General features: G+C 37.4%; 1 protein-coding gene across 1 annotated transcript in view; it reads right to left on the reverse strand.

Moving 5' to 3' along the window:
- Nucleotides 1-3,718: 3,718 nt before the first annotated feature.
- The window catches only part of LOC106057426 (G-protein coupled receptor dmsr-1-like), an 87,000-nt gene continuing 71,093 nt past the window's right edge, over nt 3,719-19,625 (reverse strand). The window contains exon 3 of the mRNA XM_056009028.1: nt 3,719-7,499. Within this exon, the coding sequence (XP_055865003.1) occupies nt 5,898-7,043 (1,146 nt within the window). The 5' untranslated portion in view covers nt 7,044-7,499 and the 3' untranslated portion in view covers nt 3,719-5,897. The remainder of the gene's footprint in view (nt 7,500-19,625) is intronic.

Below are 19,625 nucleotides of genomic sequence, written 5' to 3' on the forward strand. Positions count from 1 at the left end.
TTACGCTTGGTGAATGAGGTCCATTGGTAGAATGTTTCAATCAAGAAGATGACGATGTCAGTACCAGGTCTTGCATACCCGATTTGAGATAATTTTAAAAGAAATAATCTTTTAAAATATTATATTTAATTATATGTTGCATAATGAATGTACTATCTTAAAAAAAGTATTTCTTCTAGTTTTTCTTCTTCATCCTTATATGTAGTCATTGCAGTAGTCATCTTTTTGTTTTCTTTTCTAGCAGCAATGGATTTAATCCGTCCCGAAGAAAAGTAAAGATTGGCGTTCGAGTCTACTGCAATAATGCAGACCAGTTGAACTAGACCATTACGCTATCAGATCAGATCACTTCATATCTAGTATTCTTTTTCTATTCTCAATAAAAGACAAACACAATTCTAAAGCAAATATCACAAACTTTTATTCAGTTATAGGATTTGATTATTACTGTCACATGTGTAAAAAACATAGGATGTGTTAGATGAACAATGACCTGTTATCCTATACAAAGATTTTCACACGGTTTCATGTTAGTCCATCGGGTTTTAAAGATCATATTAATTTTAAAACAAGAGAGTACATAGTATGTGGGATGGTTAACAAAAAAAAATTGCACATAAATGGATCACCAAATGAATGTTTAGCTGATGAACTCAAAGTGTAATACTGTCTAGTTGATGAGCCTGTACAAAGGTGATCAAAGAAATGATCCTACATGAGATGAAATACATAAATGTCGTCAATAATTTAGTTAAGATACGAACACAGTGGATGAAGAGTACATGGTATATGTTTAAATTACAGTATATCAGATCAGTAGCTTAGATCAGTAGCTTAGATCAGTTAATTAGTAGATACAAGGGAAGTAATTACACAATGCATTCAGTTACATATCACTTATTAGATTTACATATTTCAAATCAACCCAACAATTAAAAACGAAAGCACTTTCTCAGATCTGACATGATCTGTTGACATCTACATAACATCTTTCATCAGTAGACTAGTAATGTCCCACTCTGCATCACTCAGTCTAGGTATATAACTGCTAGTCCAAGTGAGCCGAAATGTATAAGCAATCATTATATACACTTATCAAGCTATTCACAATATGTCAGAAAGACAACAGTAACAAAAACACATGTTTTAAATTAAGACTTCTCTTGGGTACAAACAATAATCCACATACACACACATCTTTTCTTTACCCTGACCCCCAGGGGCGGACTGGCTACGGAATTTCGGGCAAATGCCCGGTGGTCCGGTATCCAAATGGACCAAAAGGACCACTAAAATAGCCACCTGGATCTCACTACAACACGTATTGAATTGTTGTAGGTTTTATAATATTTTTATATAACTGAGATTAATTTAATTTCGGGATCCACTCAGCTCAAATGGTTACCTGACATTCATTGGGGTAAAGTGAAGCTGGTTGGTCGTTGTGCTGGCCGCATGATATCGTCATAAACCCTGGGCCACAAAACAGATGACCTTTACAGAAACTAATGACCTTTACAACATCTGCCCCATAGATGGCAATTTCTGAAAGGAGTACTTTATCAAACATAATGGTTTTGAGGACAGGTAGAATTGGATGCCCAGCATACGATACACAAATTATGGGCCGGATGGTATATAAATGCCCGTGCCGATTTTGACACCCAATCCACCCTGACGACCCCCCTCCTACACACTTATCACGTGACATTCTAATTACAGATGTTAAATTCAAACAGAAAAGATTTCTCACGACGTTAATTCATCTATTCTTTGAAAAGTTCTCGCTAACAAATCAAATGAATATACAGACATGTGTTCAGGTATTTCAAGACTGGAGGATTTAAACTGACAATGGAGCCACTGACTAACATTTTATAACAGAAATCATAAGTTTTACCATCGGACTAATCCAGAGAAAGATTGTCCCCCCCCCTTTAGTGAACCAAGAATTGGACATTGTGAAAAGTCTGCGAATTTTTTCAAAGCTTAAATGTAAACTTAAAAATTTTAAAATAATTTTTGAAGTTTCATTTATTGAAAGTAAAAAAAAACAAGAAATAACAATCTCGATGTAACGAAACAAAATAAACTATATATTGATTATAGTAGACTTAAAACATAACTATGCTTTTAATTTAGAAAACAATATTTGTAAATCTTTAAAATGTAAAAACGTTTATTAGTTTCATCAAACAGAACTCGGAAGCCATTTGTGTATTAAGCCTTTATAGGCAATATTTTTTTTTTCATGAAACATTTGTTTCAATAACTGTAACATACTTATAATACTATAAGTTTCTATTCAAATAGTGAAAACCATAAATACTCTTCATTCCTATTTTTCAGCCTAATTAAAAAAAAAAAAAGTTATTTTTCTATAAAAAATAGATTTCAATAATAGTTTTTGTGTACATACAGAAAATAAATGAAATAATGCTGGCCCAAAAAAGTTAAATCAATTAATGAAAAGCAGCCAGAAAAACAATTGAAATAAATACACAGAAATGATTACATTTTAGGAACAAATTAAAAATGTTGAGAAATAGTTACAAAACCAAAAAAAAAAAAGCTAGATGATTAAAAAATAAAAATAAAGCTGAAGAATCACAGTATCTTGAAAAACTTGATACTACAGTTTGTTTAAGTTTTACAGTATTTTTCTTAACTATTATTTGCATCACAGAAAAAAAAAACAACATTCAACGTCAACAGTAATGAGATTAAGAGCAACGAATCCCTTATAAGAACTTGGTGCAAGTGTAGTGACCAAGTGACAAGGGTTAGTGAAGCCAAGACTCGGGAAATGTTCTCGACATCAGGATGGGAAGACCTGAACACGTGTCTCAAGCTTCATAGATGTCGGAATTATCGTCTCAGACACAGGAACCAAATCTGAATAACTGGCAAGGATAGCCCAGTTTACAGCAGCAGTTGAGAAGTTCAAGACCAGTTTAGAAAGTCAAGAGCTTGACTTTCAGCACAGAATGTTGCTTACATTGGTCAAGGCGACATTCCCGTAAGCGCGCGAATACTGGACTGTAACAGAAGAATTGAAAAGAAAATTCCTAGCCATGGACTAGGGATGTTTCTGAAACATTCTGTCACAAATAGAAAGACCATAAAAGAAACGTGGAAATACGAAACAGTATCACAATGGCGGTCAGGCCTAATGGTGACCTTCTAACCACTGTAAAAAAAAAAAACACAAGTTAAGACTATTATGAGATACACAGGGCTCGCCAATATTTCCTGCAGGGAACAGAACCAGGAAAAAGATAGAGAGGCAGACAAAAGAGGCGATGGGAGTAAGGAACGCCCTGGCCATGAAAGAGGCTCGAATTTTGGCAAAAGAAATGGAGAAAGACTATCAACAGATCATGTGTGATGCCCCAACGGTCCAACAGACTGGAGGACAGCTAAAGGCAAAGGTTTTCATTTACGATTTGACTTGAAGTCTCGCTCTTGGTGATGTATCTACGTAGAGACACACAACTTTTTGACACTCTGGAGACTTCCATTGAAGCCGAGTTGTGTGCAAGCCAACGGCCAAGAGTTGAAACAGCAAGTGTGTGAGTGTGTGTGTGTCACAAAGAAGAAAGCACTAAATAAATAAACACAAATTATTGCTCTTAGAAACAAAAGCTAAATTTTAAAATAAATAAATACAATAAAACAAAAATAGATTTAAAAAAAAAACCAGATAAAGGAAAAAAAAAAAAGGGAAACTTGGGCCCGTTGGAAATTTAAAAAATGAAGTGTTGAAATAGAAAGAGAAGATAACTAGGTTACTGTTGGAGGACTACACTCGCATGTTGACTTGCCTTTTGTTCTGAATGTTTTGCATGTTGATCACGTGACTGGAACGAAGCAATAGATTGTATTTCATCTCACCGACGGAGAGGCAGGGTGGGGGGGGGTAGTATTAGTTGGATGAGGCACCCTCTAAAAATAATTTCTTTAGGTAATCAAAGGTAATTTGAAAACTAATATTAGAGAGTACAAATCAAAAGGCAATTAAACTCAAGTGGTAAATTTTCTCTAGCATTGTAAAGAGACATAAGTATGTAGTGATATATTAATAATTAAATGTTTAATTTGAGAAAGTTGAAAATGAGACGTTGATTTGTTATAAATGCAAGCTCTCCACTATGTCCAAGGAAGTGTCATGTGAACAGTGCAGGACAAAAGGACAAAAGTGATCTTTTAAAACCCACATTCTTGTGTCAGTAAACAGCAAGACTAGTTTTATAACTATTATGGAGGGTGTGTTTCCAAGGTAACGGAGAAAGTTAGTGATAGTTTTTTGGGCAGGTTGGCCTACTTCAGTCGTAGAACGACTATGGTTCATCTCGCACACTTCCTCATGTGGCTGTGGAGCCCTATTTTGGAGAGACACTCCCGTCCACAGATAGCGCAGGTTAAGGTGGCTTTTGCTTTGGTGGTAGAGGAGCTGGCCGTTTTTCGGATTGTGCGTTTTTCTTCCTGAGCCGAGACCAATGTACTTTCACTGTCCATAGTTTTCTTGGTCACTGTCTCTCTCCATCTGGTGCGGTCTAGAGCTATGTCTTTCCAATGGTCAGTATTGATGTTCACTGATTTGAGGTCCCGTTTTATTACATCTATGTAACGGAGGTGGGGGCGACCAGGTTTTCATGAGCCAGTCGCGAGTTATAAGTAAAGGATTACTTTCGGGATGCGCTTGTCTTCCATCTGGCGAACATGTCCAAGCCAGCGCAAACGGCGTTGTCTGAGGGCTGTAAAGATGCTGGGAATACCTGTTCGCGCAAGGATCTCAGTATTGCACACTTTTTCTTTACATGTGATTTTTAAGATCATACGGAGACATGGAATGACTTTAATTTTCTCTGTTGCTTTGCGTAGGTGGTCCATGATTCACTGCCATACAGTAGTGTACTCATAACGCATGCCTTGTAGACTTCCATTTTGGTCACTGTAGTGTGCTTCTGGTTTTGGGCAGGACAGAATGATGAAACTCCAGTAGGGTCTGTCGTAATTCAATTGTCAAGAGGCAGAAGACCCTGAGACTTAAAATAGTAAGGCCTTTGTTTTTGTAGCGGGTTAGACTTTGTTTTAAATATCATTTCATATTATTTTTACTAGATTTATATTTCATCTCAAGTTGAATCTTTGTATATTGTTAATAAAAGTTAGATAGCATTTTTTTTTTCAAGAAAGAAATCCGTACAAGTTATTTCAAGTTTATTTCATTGACAATGTAATACGCCACATCGGTTTAGTTGTGCTGCCCGAAGCCTCTGTCCAACGACCGACCAACAACACTAGCCTCGCGCCAGGAAGTGTTTGTTGTCTCTGCGTTTCCTTACGACATCTCGGCTTACTTAGTCAAGTCAATGACGCTCAGAGGGGATCTCGTCATATCAAAGGCTATACAGTGTTGAGACCAAAAGGGAAGCTACTGTCAAAAAAAAGGCGTAGAGGGCGAAAAGTGACCTTAAATAGTCCATCCGCAGACAACGAATTGGTCTTAGTTGAATGGGGCAAAAACATTGGGTCACGGCTAGGTCTACGTAGCCACACCTAATTAATATTCAGACTCGAAGACTCAACATTCTTTCCACAAAGATATGTTTTGTGAAATTGTATTTTATACAACACTTAAAGAGGTGAAATGTTATAACTATGTTATGAGTAATATTATATGTTATTATTTTCATAGGTAATGTACTAATTATTAGGACTATAAATAGGTAATATAAGAGTTTACTTGGTAATATAATAACAGCGAATATGATCCGTAATGAGCTTTTGGTTTTATATACAGTTCATATGATCTTAACTTAAAGAGTTTTTATGTTACACTGTTATCAATAAATTATTTACTAATTCAACAGCAAGGCTCATTTCAATGTTTTTCAAACTTCAGACACTCGCGTGGTCCTCGCAGTCATCAGTTGAGTCTCACTCCTAATGCTCGTGGCCTTGACGATGTCACTGAGGAAAATTTTAATAAACGTATCCCGGAACTGTTTACTCATTGTGCAGTAGAGGACAAAGTTAATACCGTTGTTGAACAAGGCCAGGATGTCCAGGATGTCCCCGAGGGGGCTGTACACTTTCATGAAGAAACTTTCGATGATGCCCCCGAGAAGTTGGAGGATTCCCTGAGGGGTCTCCGTCAGGACGAAGAGGACCACCACTACCACGAGCATGCGGGTGGTCCGGTTGGTTTTGCGGTGACGTCTGGAGTCGTCTTCCAGCTTGGAGCTGTTCTTGTTCATCAGCTTCTTTCGTCTTTTCTCGGCGTCCTTCATCTGCTTGATGAGCAGTATGCTGAGGATGGCCAGCAAGAGGCAAGGGAGCAGCTTGAGGAGAATACCCTGGATCCAAAGATTGAAGTTCTTTAGAAACTGAAAGCCCGGCGTGTCAGATTTGATTTCAATGAACCAGGACGTTGTGTTGCCCGACCCACTGTTCTTGAATTCATAGCTGACGGAGTTGGGGATGCACACCATGGTGACGACCACGCAGACGATAAAGACGGTGAGCTTCGCCCTGTACGTGCTGCACAGCTTGGCGCCCCTGCGCGGGTACCTGATGAAGACGTACCTAAACACCGCCAACGAGACCGTCAGCCAGATCGAAATGCTGTGGACGACCACGCTGAAGATGGCGAAAAACATGATGAAGCGAGCATTGCTTAGAGGAGACGGTTCACCTTTGTAAATGTGGTAGTTGAGTATCACGAAAGGAAGGTAGGCCATCATTGTAAGGCCGTCGGAAATGGCCAACCAAGTCAGCAGGACGTTGGTTGGAGATATCATGTTCTTGCGGGTGAGGACGACGATATTCAGGCAGTTGGCGATGATGCCCAGCACACATATCACCGGCGCAAGGTAGCCGTGAATAGGGTGGTACGCGTCAAAGAGTCGCTTAAGGGCACCCTCAGGCTCTTCTATGTAATCAAAAGTTGAATTACCGTAAGAAAATGTAGTGGGGCTGATGGACGTAGTGGCCCCGACGATGGAGTAGTTACTCTCCCCGTTTTGGAACATCGCCATGGTGTTAGGACTTTGTTTAGCCGACTGGACAGCCCAGCTTGAACAACTAGGTCAAAGAAAGTGCCACTGTCCATGTGACATAGCATATAAGTTTATGTAGATTCATCGGCAATAGCTGCTTCTTTTAAGGGTTGCACTTAATCAGCGTAGGCCAAGATTTGAAAAAAAAGTGTCTTCAGTAAAATGATATATTTTTTAACATCTTAATTAGTTGTTGTTTTTTTAAATAAATTTTGTTTAAGTCCAATACACACTTTGAACCACAAAATTGGCTTTTGTTTATTTCTTTTAGAATAATTCTACGTATTTCCTGGAAGCGATGTAAAGCAAAGCCTTGAAATAGCCCCCCTTTGAGAAGAGCGAGGAGCTTTGGTGTCCCGCTTGGTTCAGAAGATGAAGCCTTTTCTTGATCCAAATGGGACGCCTCTTGAACGTGATCGCCATGTGGATGCACTTCTGAAAAGAAAAAAAAAAGAAAAAATAGCATACTTTTACAGTACAAAACGCTTTATTACAAACCATATAAATGCCATATTGTTTATTTGCATATTTATAATATAAAGCCAGCTGACGAAAAAACATTATTTCAGCTTATACTATCAACTTCGACGTACATGTATAGCGCTTTTAAAGGCAAAAGCAAAACTGGCATCGTAAGTTTACAGTAAAGTTAAATTAAGTGTGTCTAAAAGTGCAACATTTTAAAATTATTGTATATCTAAAGAATTGTTGTTTGTCATTGAGACGAACAGATATGTTGTTCCCCCTAACGAACAGATATGTTGTTCCCCCTAACGAACAGATATGTTGTTCCCCCTAACGAACAGATATGTTGTTCCCCCTAACGAACAGAAAATGTTGTTCCCCCTAACATTACTTTTGTTTTTAAGTTAGTGTTTCTCAAACTTATGCTGATGACGTTTCCCAGAACAAAAATTACATGTGCCCCAGGTAGTCCGAGTAAGCGCTACAAGCTCCTCAGAAATTCATTCTCCTTGCGTCTTCAATGACTATTTCTCCCTTTAAGAGCGCATTATTATTGTATTTAACAAGACGTCTGGTAACAGGCCTCTTCTTTTTATTCAAGCAGAAGACGTCGTAAGCGGAAAACGTGTAGACAATAGATTCACGTCTGCTAAAAGGTTTTAGAATTTCATCAAAATATTGTTTTCAACCTATCTTGTTGCAAGTTCCTCGCGCGAAAGCAATAAGAAAGTTTCTGCATAAAAGCTAAAATAACGTCATTTTATTTAATACAAGGTTACAAAGACAGTTTGTGTGGAAACACAAACTCAAAATCGGCCCCCGAAGTGGTCCACCCAGGCAGGTAAAAAGGCAGGTCAATATTTTCAGAAAGAATATCAGAATGAAATTCTATCAAAGGCAAATGACAGAGAAGAAGGTTGACAGATCTTGTGTGGTGTCCCAACGGTCCAGCAGACCAAAGTATAGGTGAAAGTGAGGGTGAAGTTAGATGTGAACGTGGCGTAACTGATGTCATATGATGATTATCTTATTGATCTAATTGTTTTGAATAGGTTCAATCTCTTATTCCTAAAGAAAAAAGAAAATTTCCGTAAAAAAAAATCATTTCATGTGGTCTGGGTGGCTGTACACCTTAGGTTCACGCGAGAATATAACAAAAATAATGATTAATTGTTGTTTTAAATTATGTCCAACTTATATGCATACTAAATAATTTTTTTTTTTTTTTTAAAGTAAACTTTTTTTTTTGTAAATGTAGTAAATAGTATGACAGGACTTACGTAACTAAGCAATACAAATGTAAAAAAAAAAATTCTTGACAAAAAATCTAAAACCGTTATCATAAATGTGTTAAAATATGGCCGACTTTTGTCTCACCTAATAAAAGCCTCCAGTGTTTGTTACTATTAATAGTGAATAGTTTTAAAATTGGTGTATTTTTTATGGAAAAAAATGCTTTCATAAGTGATTTTAAAATTTAGATTTGTCCTTTTCAGAAAAGAAAAAGTAGTCGTTGCATCAGAACTTTGAATTGTCTAAAATATTAGGATGTCGGATTTTCACTTTTCTAGTTTACGAGATCTAAACGGGACGAACGGACGGACGGACGGACGGACAGACATTTCACACAAAACTAAAAGCGTCTTTTCCCCTTTCGGGGGCCGCTAAAAATATTACGAGTGTTGCAACATTATGTTGACTGTTACTCATTCCTCGTAATAAGAGCTAAGTAAATCTTATGCTATGTAACGTTGCAGGATGCAGGAATCATTGATATTGAAAATTTTATTAAAACATCAAATCCAGAAATAGAGTTGTTGGTGTATCAGGTGTACAGGATATACAAAGTGTTGATGACACACAATTTACAATTTGTAGAACAATTTCTGTGCACTTTTTGTTTAGTACTATCTGATTCACATAAAGAATTACATTGTAAACAATGAGCAGATTACAGTTAATAACATTTATACTAAACTATCCAGTAAAAATGTACTCAGAGAATTGTAAAATACACATTTCACAAACCATCAAAGCATTGTTGTAAAAAAAAAATGTCTAAAGAAGAGTCAGCATCTGATCACGTGTACTGCAGTAAAAATGATTTATGTTGTGGAGTTAGAAAGGGAGCTAATGAGTTTCTCTATGGCACAAAGATTTCATTACATTCGTCTCCCTTGCGGTTCTATTTTCTTTTTTTTTTTCTCTTGACGTTGCTGCTAAAGAACAGCACAGTGACTCCACGAATCCGTTTTTCATCTTAACGAATTTTACATGTTTGTTTGTTTGTTTTTAAAACCAGAGAGTCTCAAAGTGTTTAAAAAAGTACCCTTTAGTGATATTTAAAGTAAGTTTGGGCGCGAAATTTGTTTCTACAAGGAGGCCCTCACTTTTCATAATGTGAAGTGTATTGAGATTTCTTGTTTACAGCTTTCTTGTCATTCTTTATGTCTACATTTAAAATGAAAATTTCCTTTCATTAGAAACTCACTGTATAAGACCAAAAGAAAATAATTGATGACAGACGGCGAGAAGAAAACCTTCATCAACCACCCCCTGACAACGGTTTTATCTGCGCTGGATGTTGGAAAATATGTAGGTCGCAGCTGGGACCACGTAAACACGCGAAATACTGTACTCCTCATTATTCTTAGGACTCGAAGAAAACATTATTATTATTACAGCTCTTGACCTCTAGTCTATGAACCCTCTTCTGATTAGCACTTGATTGAAAAATAGTTTGTGATTAAAGAGGGGAGGGGACATTTGGGCCGGGGGGGGGCGGATCTACATTTTTTGTTTCTCTCACTTTATTTACGGCCCCATTTACGACGAATCATTACCAGTTATTGATTTCATTGCGGGACTCACTAGCGTAAAGTTAATCGTAAATTTAGTTTGACAGTTATTACTATGGTATATGGCAATTATTTTGTTCTCAATGCCATTTCGTGTATTTCGCAGCGTTCTCTACATACGTACATACATTGTTTATAGAGTATTTCGCTGAATGGCTCAAGTTTCTAGTAGATTATTATATAGTATTAGATTGTGTAATTTGGTGTCATATATCGTAATACAATATAGTGTTTTATAGTATAATATTTATGTGAATTTTTTTTTACGTAATAAGGTTGATTATATAGGAGGGTTGTTTAAGCAGGATGTAATAATAAACATGAGCTATCCAGTACCTATAGCATGCTTCCAATGGCATGTGGTTCACATAGCTTCTGACAATATGTCCAACTCCTGATCTTCAAGGTTTGTTATAGGCCATAGCTTAATATGTAGCGCTATTTAGTGTTATATAATATAGATGCCATTTAGCCTAATGTGTAGTGCTTTATTGTGTAATACGGTGTAGAATGTATTGGCTATTTAATGAATTCATGATACAAACAGTTGCTATATTGTGTGCATTATTCTATAAAGTGAAATATAACGCGTCACATTGTATAACATAAGTATTGCCAAATGGAAGGTTTGTAGCAGGATTCCACACCAGAGCAAGCAATTATCAAATCTTCGAGTCCAATGGAAATGGGATCTGCAACTTTCTTTAGCACCGCGCACGGGCGGACCAGGCCCCGCCCCTTAAGGGAACCCCGCGAAAAAATAGTCTTTTATCACCGTCAGACGACCATACAAATATTCATTGCCCTGATGTGACACTCGGCCTGGGCACCGCGCACGGCTAAGGCCAAATCGCGCCGCGTTACGGTCCAAATGTGAACAGCGGAGCGTAGTTTGAGCATCACTAGTCTAGATTATAGGATGATTTCCACTAACATTTTCAGCCATTGACTGAATCACACAGATCATGTCACGGACCCTTTGGACGTGTTCTCAGCTTTCATTGAGTTTCTTCTAACAGCGTGAACTTTTATGAGCTACTTGTCTTAGAATCAATAGGCTGGCATGTCATATCTACAGCAGCTCTAAGGTACAAAGTTTTTCAGAGAAGAGAAGAACGAGAACGTGGTGAAAGCCAGACACCAAGGTGTAACTCGAACCAAGGAGTGACTGGCCCAAAGGCATAGCAGCGACAAAGTCTAACATCGAATTTGACTTATCAATGACCTGATAACACAACTGATTTTAAAGGTTCTTTTTTAACCAAGTTTATATCAACTCTGTCTGGTAAAAAGGTTTGTATACGTTATTTCTCCGACACCCAATATCGGATCAAACTGAAGTTTTGCACAATTATTTCTTTTACCTGACAACACGAGAATCAATAAACAAATTTAACAAATTAGTAAATTAACTCTTGGTAAAAAAAAATTTTGTTTGGTATCTCGACCAAGGGAAAAATTTTTTATTTGACTTAAGTGGTGGTATAAGCTGAAGTAGTCCCGTTTATAGGTCGCCGCTTTAGAATAAGTTTGAAACAAAAAATACATATTTTTACAATCTTATATAGTCATTAGAATCTCACTAGCAGAGTGGTTTCTATGTCAGCTTGAAGAGGTGTGAGCCATAGGTTTGAATTGAGGTCGTTCACCACCTTTTTTTTGTAATGCTTTTAAAAACCTATTACTGAAATATCCCCACAGAGATCTCTTTCTTCCTACCCCATCCCAACTAGTCCAGTTCAATGATAGGATCATAGCGTAGTGAGAAAGCTACAAGAATGAAATAGCGCTAAACAAAAACAATTGGTAAAAATATTTCTAATCGCACAGATTTATTGTTGTTAGTCTAGATCTGCTACACATTTAATTACATGACTGATCCATACTAATTCATACAATTACACTTCGTTTAAGTATTTTTTTAAAAAGTAATTTATATTTTTTTTTCTTATGTTTTTTTTACCGTCTTCCTTCGCATCCTTTCTTCTGGTACTTTACCATGTAGGAGGGCACGGCTTTGTCACTGACTCGTGGAAATCTTGGCCCCTCCATAGGCCTGTCTAAACAACTTTTCTGTTAAGGAGGGATTTAAGCAGATGCAAATTTGTTACAACTTTAATAACGATGTCTCCTATGAGAGACGAGATCGAAGACGAGCACACCGGGGGAAACTCCCCCATATTCCTTCTATCCAGTGGAGGGGATAGAAGAAAGCCCCAACAAACATATCACTGTTCACACAGTTCCTCAAAGGACTCTTTGTATTGCGTGCACCTGCACAGCTGATGTACAGAGAGGGAATATTCTGAAGTTTCAGCGGTGTGCTCGGCCTTTGGCCTCACTTCTACCCCGAGCGTCTTTGGATACGAACCATCGGTAAAATATATTAAAATTTACATCTGCTTGGATGTTTCCCAGACAGAAGTATGTTCAGACTGGCAGACGAAGGCTTTCAAAGGCCTAGAGTCCAGAAAGTCTTAACTCTTACTACATTTACTAAGATACGCACAATTAACAAGGAGATTGATTTAAAAAAACTTTGGGTGGTTGAGGGGATAGCGCTATCAAGATATTATTTCACTTTGAAGAAACATAATAGCATAATTGATTACGCTGCTGTACTGTTAAATGGCTATTAATCCTTGTTACTGATAAGACGAGAACTGGCACGTTGCTATTTTAACATCACAGAAAAACTAAAACAAAAACTAAAACAAAAACTAAAACAAAAACTAAAACTAAAACAAAAACTAAAACAAAAACAAAAACTAAAACAAAAACTAAAACAAAAGACTATTGTGGAAAACTAAGGGGAAACAATTATATCTAGTGACCTCCCATGTAGATGTTAAAACAGGCTTATGAAACATTTATATGCAACCATAAACCTACGTTAGTAAAAAATTGGAACATGTCATTATATAGTGCAACATGAATGAACAGAAATAGATTCTGTCTTGTCTTTCAGAAAATATACAAACGGCCTCAAGCATCAAACAGTTTGAGACCTGGCATTGAATGCCAGCGTTACATAAGAGTTAGATAAATCTAAATATAAAACAAAACCTTCACGATATTTAATTTTTGAAACAGTATTTTGGACATTTCTGGAGGTTTCTATGGCATCTTGTGTACATTGCATCCTCTGAGAACTATCAACGTAATGCAAAAAGTTAAATGCTTAGATATAGATCTGCACTAAATCTAAGTTTGCATACGTAAAGTCAGCTATGATGTTAGTCTAGAGAGAATCGAATTTATTGTATAACAATGCTGTTGCTTGACTGTTTCTATTTCAAACTAAACTTCTCAAATCGATGTATCAACCTATCAGCTGATTGAAGAAGAAAGGTAAGATTGTTTCTAGCATTGGAAGATAATTTTTGTTAATCTTTTTAAAATCCTTTTTACAATACCTCTACTCAAGTCAGAACTTCCTGGAGGGTGGGGTGGGTGGGTGAGTGGAGGGTGGGTTGATGCTGATCTCAAAAACGGCTCTAATTATTTTTTAAGAAATGTAACAGTTGATGTATATCGTTGAGAAAAGAATAACTAGCTCGTTGGCCCACGGGAGAAAACTATATCTATAATATATATATATATTTCATGTAAAAAAAAAAAGAAATAAAATTAGAGCTCGCTAGAGAACTAGATCTAGGTCTAGATCCAACATTGGTTTTATAAGGACTATCGCGTTCGGAATTTCCGAATGAAAGACATTATTGAATGATAGTAATAGTTTAATAAATTAATATTCTGGAACATTTTGTGCTTCAACTTCTAAGTCTAGATCTAAAGGTCTATCATTTAAATTTTAAATATTATGAAGTGTAGTAGATCTATACTTTCACATAACCAGGGTTCTTTCTCTGGCGGAGGGGGGAGGGCGGGGTAAAAATGTTCCATTCTTTTTTAATCAAACATTTATTAGTCATTAAGAGAAAAAACACTTCCTCTGAATTGTACAAAGGAGGGGTATTATGTTAATCAAATGAAAGTCTAAGAATGAAATAACCACCATAGAAAATATAAACCACTAAACCACATTTAAGATTCGAAATGAGCTCTCACCCTAGTTGGCAAACCACTAACTGCTTCGAAACTCTAAATACTGAATACCGTTGATGGCAATAATTACATTATAACGATATGACATTTCCGAAAACATCTCCTCAAAAATCCATTCAAAGATCTCAGAATTTTGTTCAAATATCTCCTCAAAGAACTCTCTAAAAGTCCCTTCAAATATCTCATTAAAAGATCTCTTTAAATACAGTCGTATCCAGTTAATTGGACGATATTGGCCCTAATAACCAGCAAGTTCAATTAATAGGTTTCGAAGGTGTCTCTAAACAAATAGACACAAGAAACGAACCACGCATTTCTCTAAACATACGAATTAAAGACTTCCGACTTACTCGTTGTTGCAATGAAACATTTTGTTCAGACCAAGAGGCACAGGACAGTTCGTGATCTGCTAGCATGACAGACTGGAGCTACATTATTTATAAAGCGACCCAAAAAATATCAAAGGCTAAAACAAACTATTTAAAGACTTGACTTTTTCAGGCGAAGTCTTCCTGACGGAGTAAACAAATCAAAGTAATTCTTGATACATATTTTCAAACATAATAAACACATGCACTCATTTATTCACACACAATCACACACACACACACACACACAATGAGTAGCGTAAAAGAAAACCTTGTTCGATCAAAGTTAGTAACGCATCTCCTAAAATAGTTTCTGAATGATGACAATTAGAAGTGCACGGGGAATTGTCGTTTGAAGGTCACGTCTGCTCCTAATATAGCTGTGTAAATAGGTTCACCTTTAGCCTAGAATCGCTAGTCTTCAGATATGACAGAACTCTAGGTTTAGAAACCTCTTCGGCATTAAAACCTGCAGGAATAAAGTTCAGATTTAGAAAAAAAAAACTCGTTCATGTTTTCTGCGTCTTAAGACGTCTCTCTCTCTCACTCACTCTCTCTCTCTCTCTCTCTCTCTCTCTCACTCTCTCATGCAGATCAATTCCAGGAGTGCTCGAGCAAAAAAGTTGAATCCAAGGGACGGAACAAAAAAAGTCCTCACACAAAGTTGGCTCTTGAAGAATGTCAGACAACAAAGAGAGAGTTTTGTCTGACGAAATTGCTAAACATAAAGTGGAGATTGAGGTTCGGGAGGAGGATGGGACGGGAGGGGATATGGAGAGAGAAGAGGCAGGAGAGGATGAATTATCTTCACAGTGCATGCTTGAACCGCGGACTGTGTCACCCTTTACATGGCTGTTGGTTCAAATCTCCAGAACGAGATAGTGACGTCACCTTGTCTATGACGCGAACGTCAAGTATCAATATGTGTGTATATGTGTGAGTGTGAAGAGGCCAAGGAAAGTGGTAGAGAAGACTGTCAAAATATGTGTGCGTGTGTGTGTGTGTGTGATCTTGAAGAGTATGAACTTTATTTTCTGTTGTTTTTTTTTTATGGATAAGGTTAGCGCCTTTCCAAACTTTGTTAGTGTACAAGCATTCTAGTGAGTTATTATTTTGTAGGTTATTTTGAACCAATAGAATAGTGACTTTTTAACGAAAGAAAAAAAACATTTTACTCGTTTCTTTAAGTCTTGCGATTTATCGTATACCGCTCACAAACATATCTATAGAAGAATATTTAGAATCAAGAATGATTTAATTAGATAAAGGCCTTGCCTTGGGCAGAAGTTGTAAGGAGATACATTAGGCCTACCTTTGTCTCGAATGCTTTTATAAAAATGCATTCAATAATATTAATTAGTACATCTAAAAGCATGTCATGGGTTTGAAAAAATAAATAACTGCAAATTTAATTTAATTTTTATCTTCAATTATATATTTGATATGCAAATTTAGTTTTTTCAATTGTAATGAGTCACATTTGGGTGGGTGTAGTCTGCACTTCGGTAGATCCGGCCCTGTTTAGTCTTAATGCTGGAATATCTCTATTGAACAAATCATCTCTTCGGTATTTTCTTACGATATTTCAACGGAAGTTCCGAGCAGAAGTAAGCCACGACAGTACATGAATGATTTATAAATGTAGCCGGTCGCCGTCATTACCGTCTCACTAATATCTACTTTCATGTTATCTTCATGACTGAACGAGATTCTTGATAGCAATTTTCATTGTCGTAAAGCTCATGCCATCACATTCTCTTCCTCCGGGCTGCAGGTGGAGGGCTGAATGTGGCAGTGGAGACCAACTGAAGCCTGGCTAAATGAGATGTACCGGTGAAGATATGGCAGCTCTTGTTGCGCTTTAATTAGTGACATTTCGATCAACAGGTTCGTCTCTTGCTCTCGGCATGACATTTTGTTGTCTGTATCCTGTATTTTATTTGCTAACATTTGGTTCAAAAAACTTACTGACGACTATTAATAGCTCTCACGCCAAATGTTTATCGGTCACGATCGTCGCAGCAAGTAATTAGTATTAATTTATATATATATAATTTTTGAAAGACGTTCAAATGTTTCGGGGTCGTTTAGGTTCAATCTGAAGGTTGCCAGCGAAAGAGTTCAAGCTCAATTCTTGCAGAGGTAAACGTCTGTCTGTCTGTCTGTCTGTCTGTCTCCTACATCTCTGTTAGAGAAACTAAAATGAAAAATATGAAACATAAATCAATTGCACTTGAGAATAAATGGTAATCTCGGAGTTGCTGGACAGCTATTTAGGCAACTAGAATGTATTTATCGTGGAAAGAAAGTTGAGAAACAACTAGGTAGTCGGCCAAATGTGAGGCCTAAACCGTGGGAAACTGAGTCCAGAGATTTCGTAGCCCTTTTCTTTTCCAGTGGAGTCCTATATAGTTCGTCCATCGTGGTTCGATGATGACCACTTTTGTCATCCAGGGGGCTGAGGGCTTTGCACTGGAGTTTTGTGCCTCCTCATATGGCTGGTGAGACCTATGTGAGCCCGGAATGTTCGGATGCACACTGGGCAGGTTATTCCAGCTGGATCTAGTGTCATTGGCCTTGCTTTTCTTCTCTGACGTTTTTCTTCTGCCAGCGTTGTTCTCTTTTCCTCAGCAACCTATGCGCCAGTTTTCACAGCGAGACGCCATGATGCTCTGTCATGTCTCCCAGGTGGCTGGGTCTATGCTGAACGCTTTCAGAGAAGCTTTGAGGGTGTCTCTGAAGCGTTTTCTTTGACCCCCTTCGAGCGCTTTCCTTCCCTTCATTGGCCATACAGGAGTCATTTAGGGATGCAGCGGAATACAGCGTTGATAAGGAAATCCCTTCCGGAAGTACGTCACAGTAAGAGATTTGTTTTTAAAAATTGTTTTAAGAAAAAAAAGTTATACCCGTGTTTGACTTTGACTTGCTTACTGAACTGGCACAATATGAAATGTTAATTTGGGGGTTGGGGAGCGTCTTGAGGTGTGCTTAAGGCTTAAGGTGTGTTTTAGGTGTGTCGTAAAGTGTGATTTAGAGTGTCATGCCTTGTGCTAGGATGTGCATCTTAATGGTTTTAAAGTGTGAGTGTGTCATGAGTGTGCCGTGAAGTGGGTTCAAGGATGTCTCCAGATACGTCTGGCATGTCCACTCTCTTTGAAAGCGTTACGTTTACACTCTGAAAACAAAAACATCAGTTACTTATCCTTGTAATGTCAAGAGTTGTACAGTCGCTCTCTTTGTCAATGTTAACAGACACATTAACATCTCTTGAGAAGAGAAACAGACAAAAACTCGTTAGACGATAAAAAAAAGCGTACAATTTAATCTTAAGTTCAAAAATATCTAGCTCGTGATGTCTCCTGTCAAAGTTGAAACATGATTTGTGACAAATAAATGTGATAGCGAAACTCGTTGCAATTAAAATGAAAGTACGAGGTGATTGTTAAAGATCTGAATGCTCCCAGCCCCCTTCAGATTGAAATGAAATCGCATGGTGTAGTAAAAGTTGGCCTTGCTTGTTAGACAGAGTACATTGAAAAAAAAGCTTGTCTAGCTTCACAAACACTTTATTATCTCATGGATTCTTTCATTCTCTCTATCGACTTCCTTCTTTTTCTATCACAAACTATCTTACCCGTTGTTTTTACAACTGTCTTGACATTTCTCTTTTGGCTATCTCGTTCTTTTTTTCCTTTTTTTGTCAACACTTTTTTTGTTACCCTAATGCTTATGTAAATCTCTTTGTTTTCATCCCCCCCCCCTTTTTTTTATCAGCTGATCTATTTTCTTCCCTTCGAACCCCATTAGAACCAAAAGAAAAACAAAAAGACGCGCCGATTATTTTACGTTGAAGACATCTCTTATCAATGTGACAGGAACAATATTGTTACAAGTCATTTCCATTGTCACGTTCAGGATTTATTATAACGTGACATGGTTTTTTGGAGTTGCTTCATCCACGTCAATTTTACTCACGAAAAAAAAGCAACAGATTGCAGAGGATCGCCAAGGGACAGCAGCGATGTCGACATGTTTCGTTTCGCTTCAAATCAGGCTCTTAGGTCTAGCAAAACAAACTTCATGTTTAATTTAGACATCAGCAAACGATCTTCCAATGACGGAGGCGTGTGGGAGCACTTTCCTGACTTCTTCCTATTCATAAGCATACACAAATATTAATTTATTATAAGGCGAAAAAAAAACGAAAAAGGTGAGTGCATGGATTAAGGTAGATTACAGAATAATGGGACATGGTGACTGAGTGGTAAAGTGCATAGATTCTGTATTGAGTCTTGAGTTTAAATTTTAGTTATGACTCCAGTTTGAGCTTTGTGATTTTTAAGACGCTCCACCCAAGACCCTAATGGGCAACTGACAAATTCTGAGGAAGTAAAGACCATTGGTCGTTGTGTTAGACGCATGACACCCTCGATATATGGGTGCCATAAGAAACAGATTTTCTGTGCATCATCTTAACCCATAGATCACAAGGTTTGAAAGCAGTTTCGTATCATCCATGAACCCGGGCCCATGACAAATAGGGGACCAAAAATTCTTACATAGTTTTACTTTGCATTCGTTGTATTATAAAAGTGAGTACCAGCAAAGAAATGACTTTTTAATAACCTGCTGATGCATACTTGATGACTGGATTTGTTTTTCATATACCCTTCTATTGGGTAGGGGGCGCACCATCATTTACTTGAACCCTGGCCTATGAGCACCATGCTACGCCACTGTCTTAAAGGGGTTCCTTTCCTTTATTTTGTTTGCAGTATTCTACGAGACACGCTTTTCTAAGA

This window comes from Biomphalaria glabrata, chromosome 13, assembly GCF_947242115.1.
Source record: "Biomphalaria glabrata chromosome 13, xgBioGlab47.1, whole genome shotgun sequence".
NCBI classification, from domain to species: domain Eukaryota; kingdom Metazoa; phylum Mollusca; class Gastropoda; family Planorbidae; genus Biomphalaria; species Biomphalaria glabrata.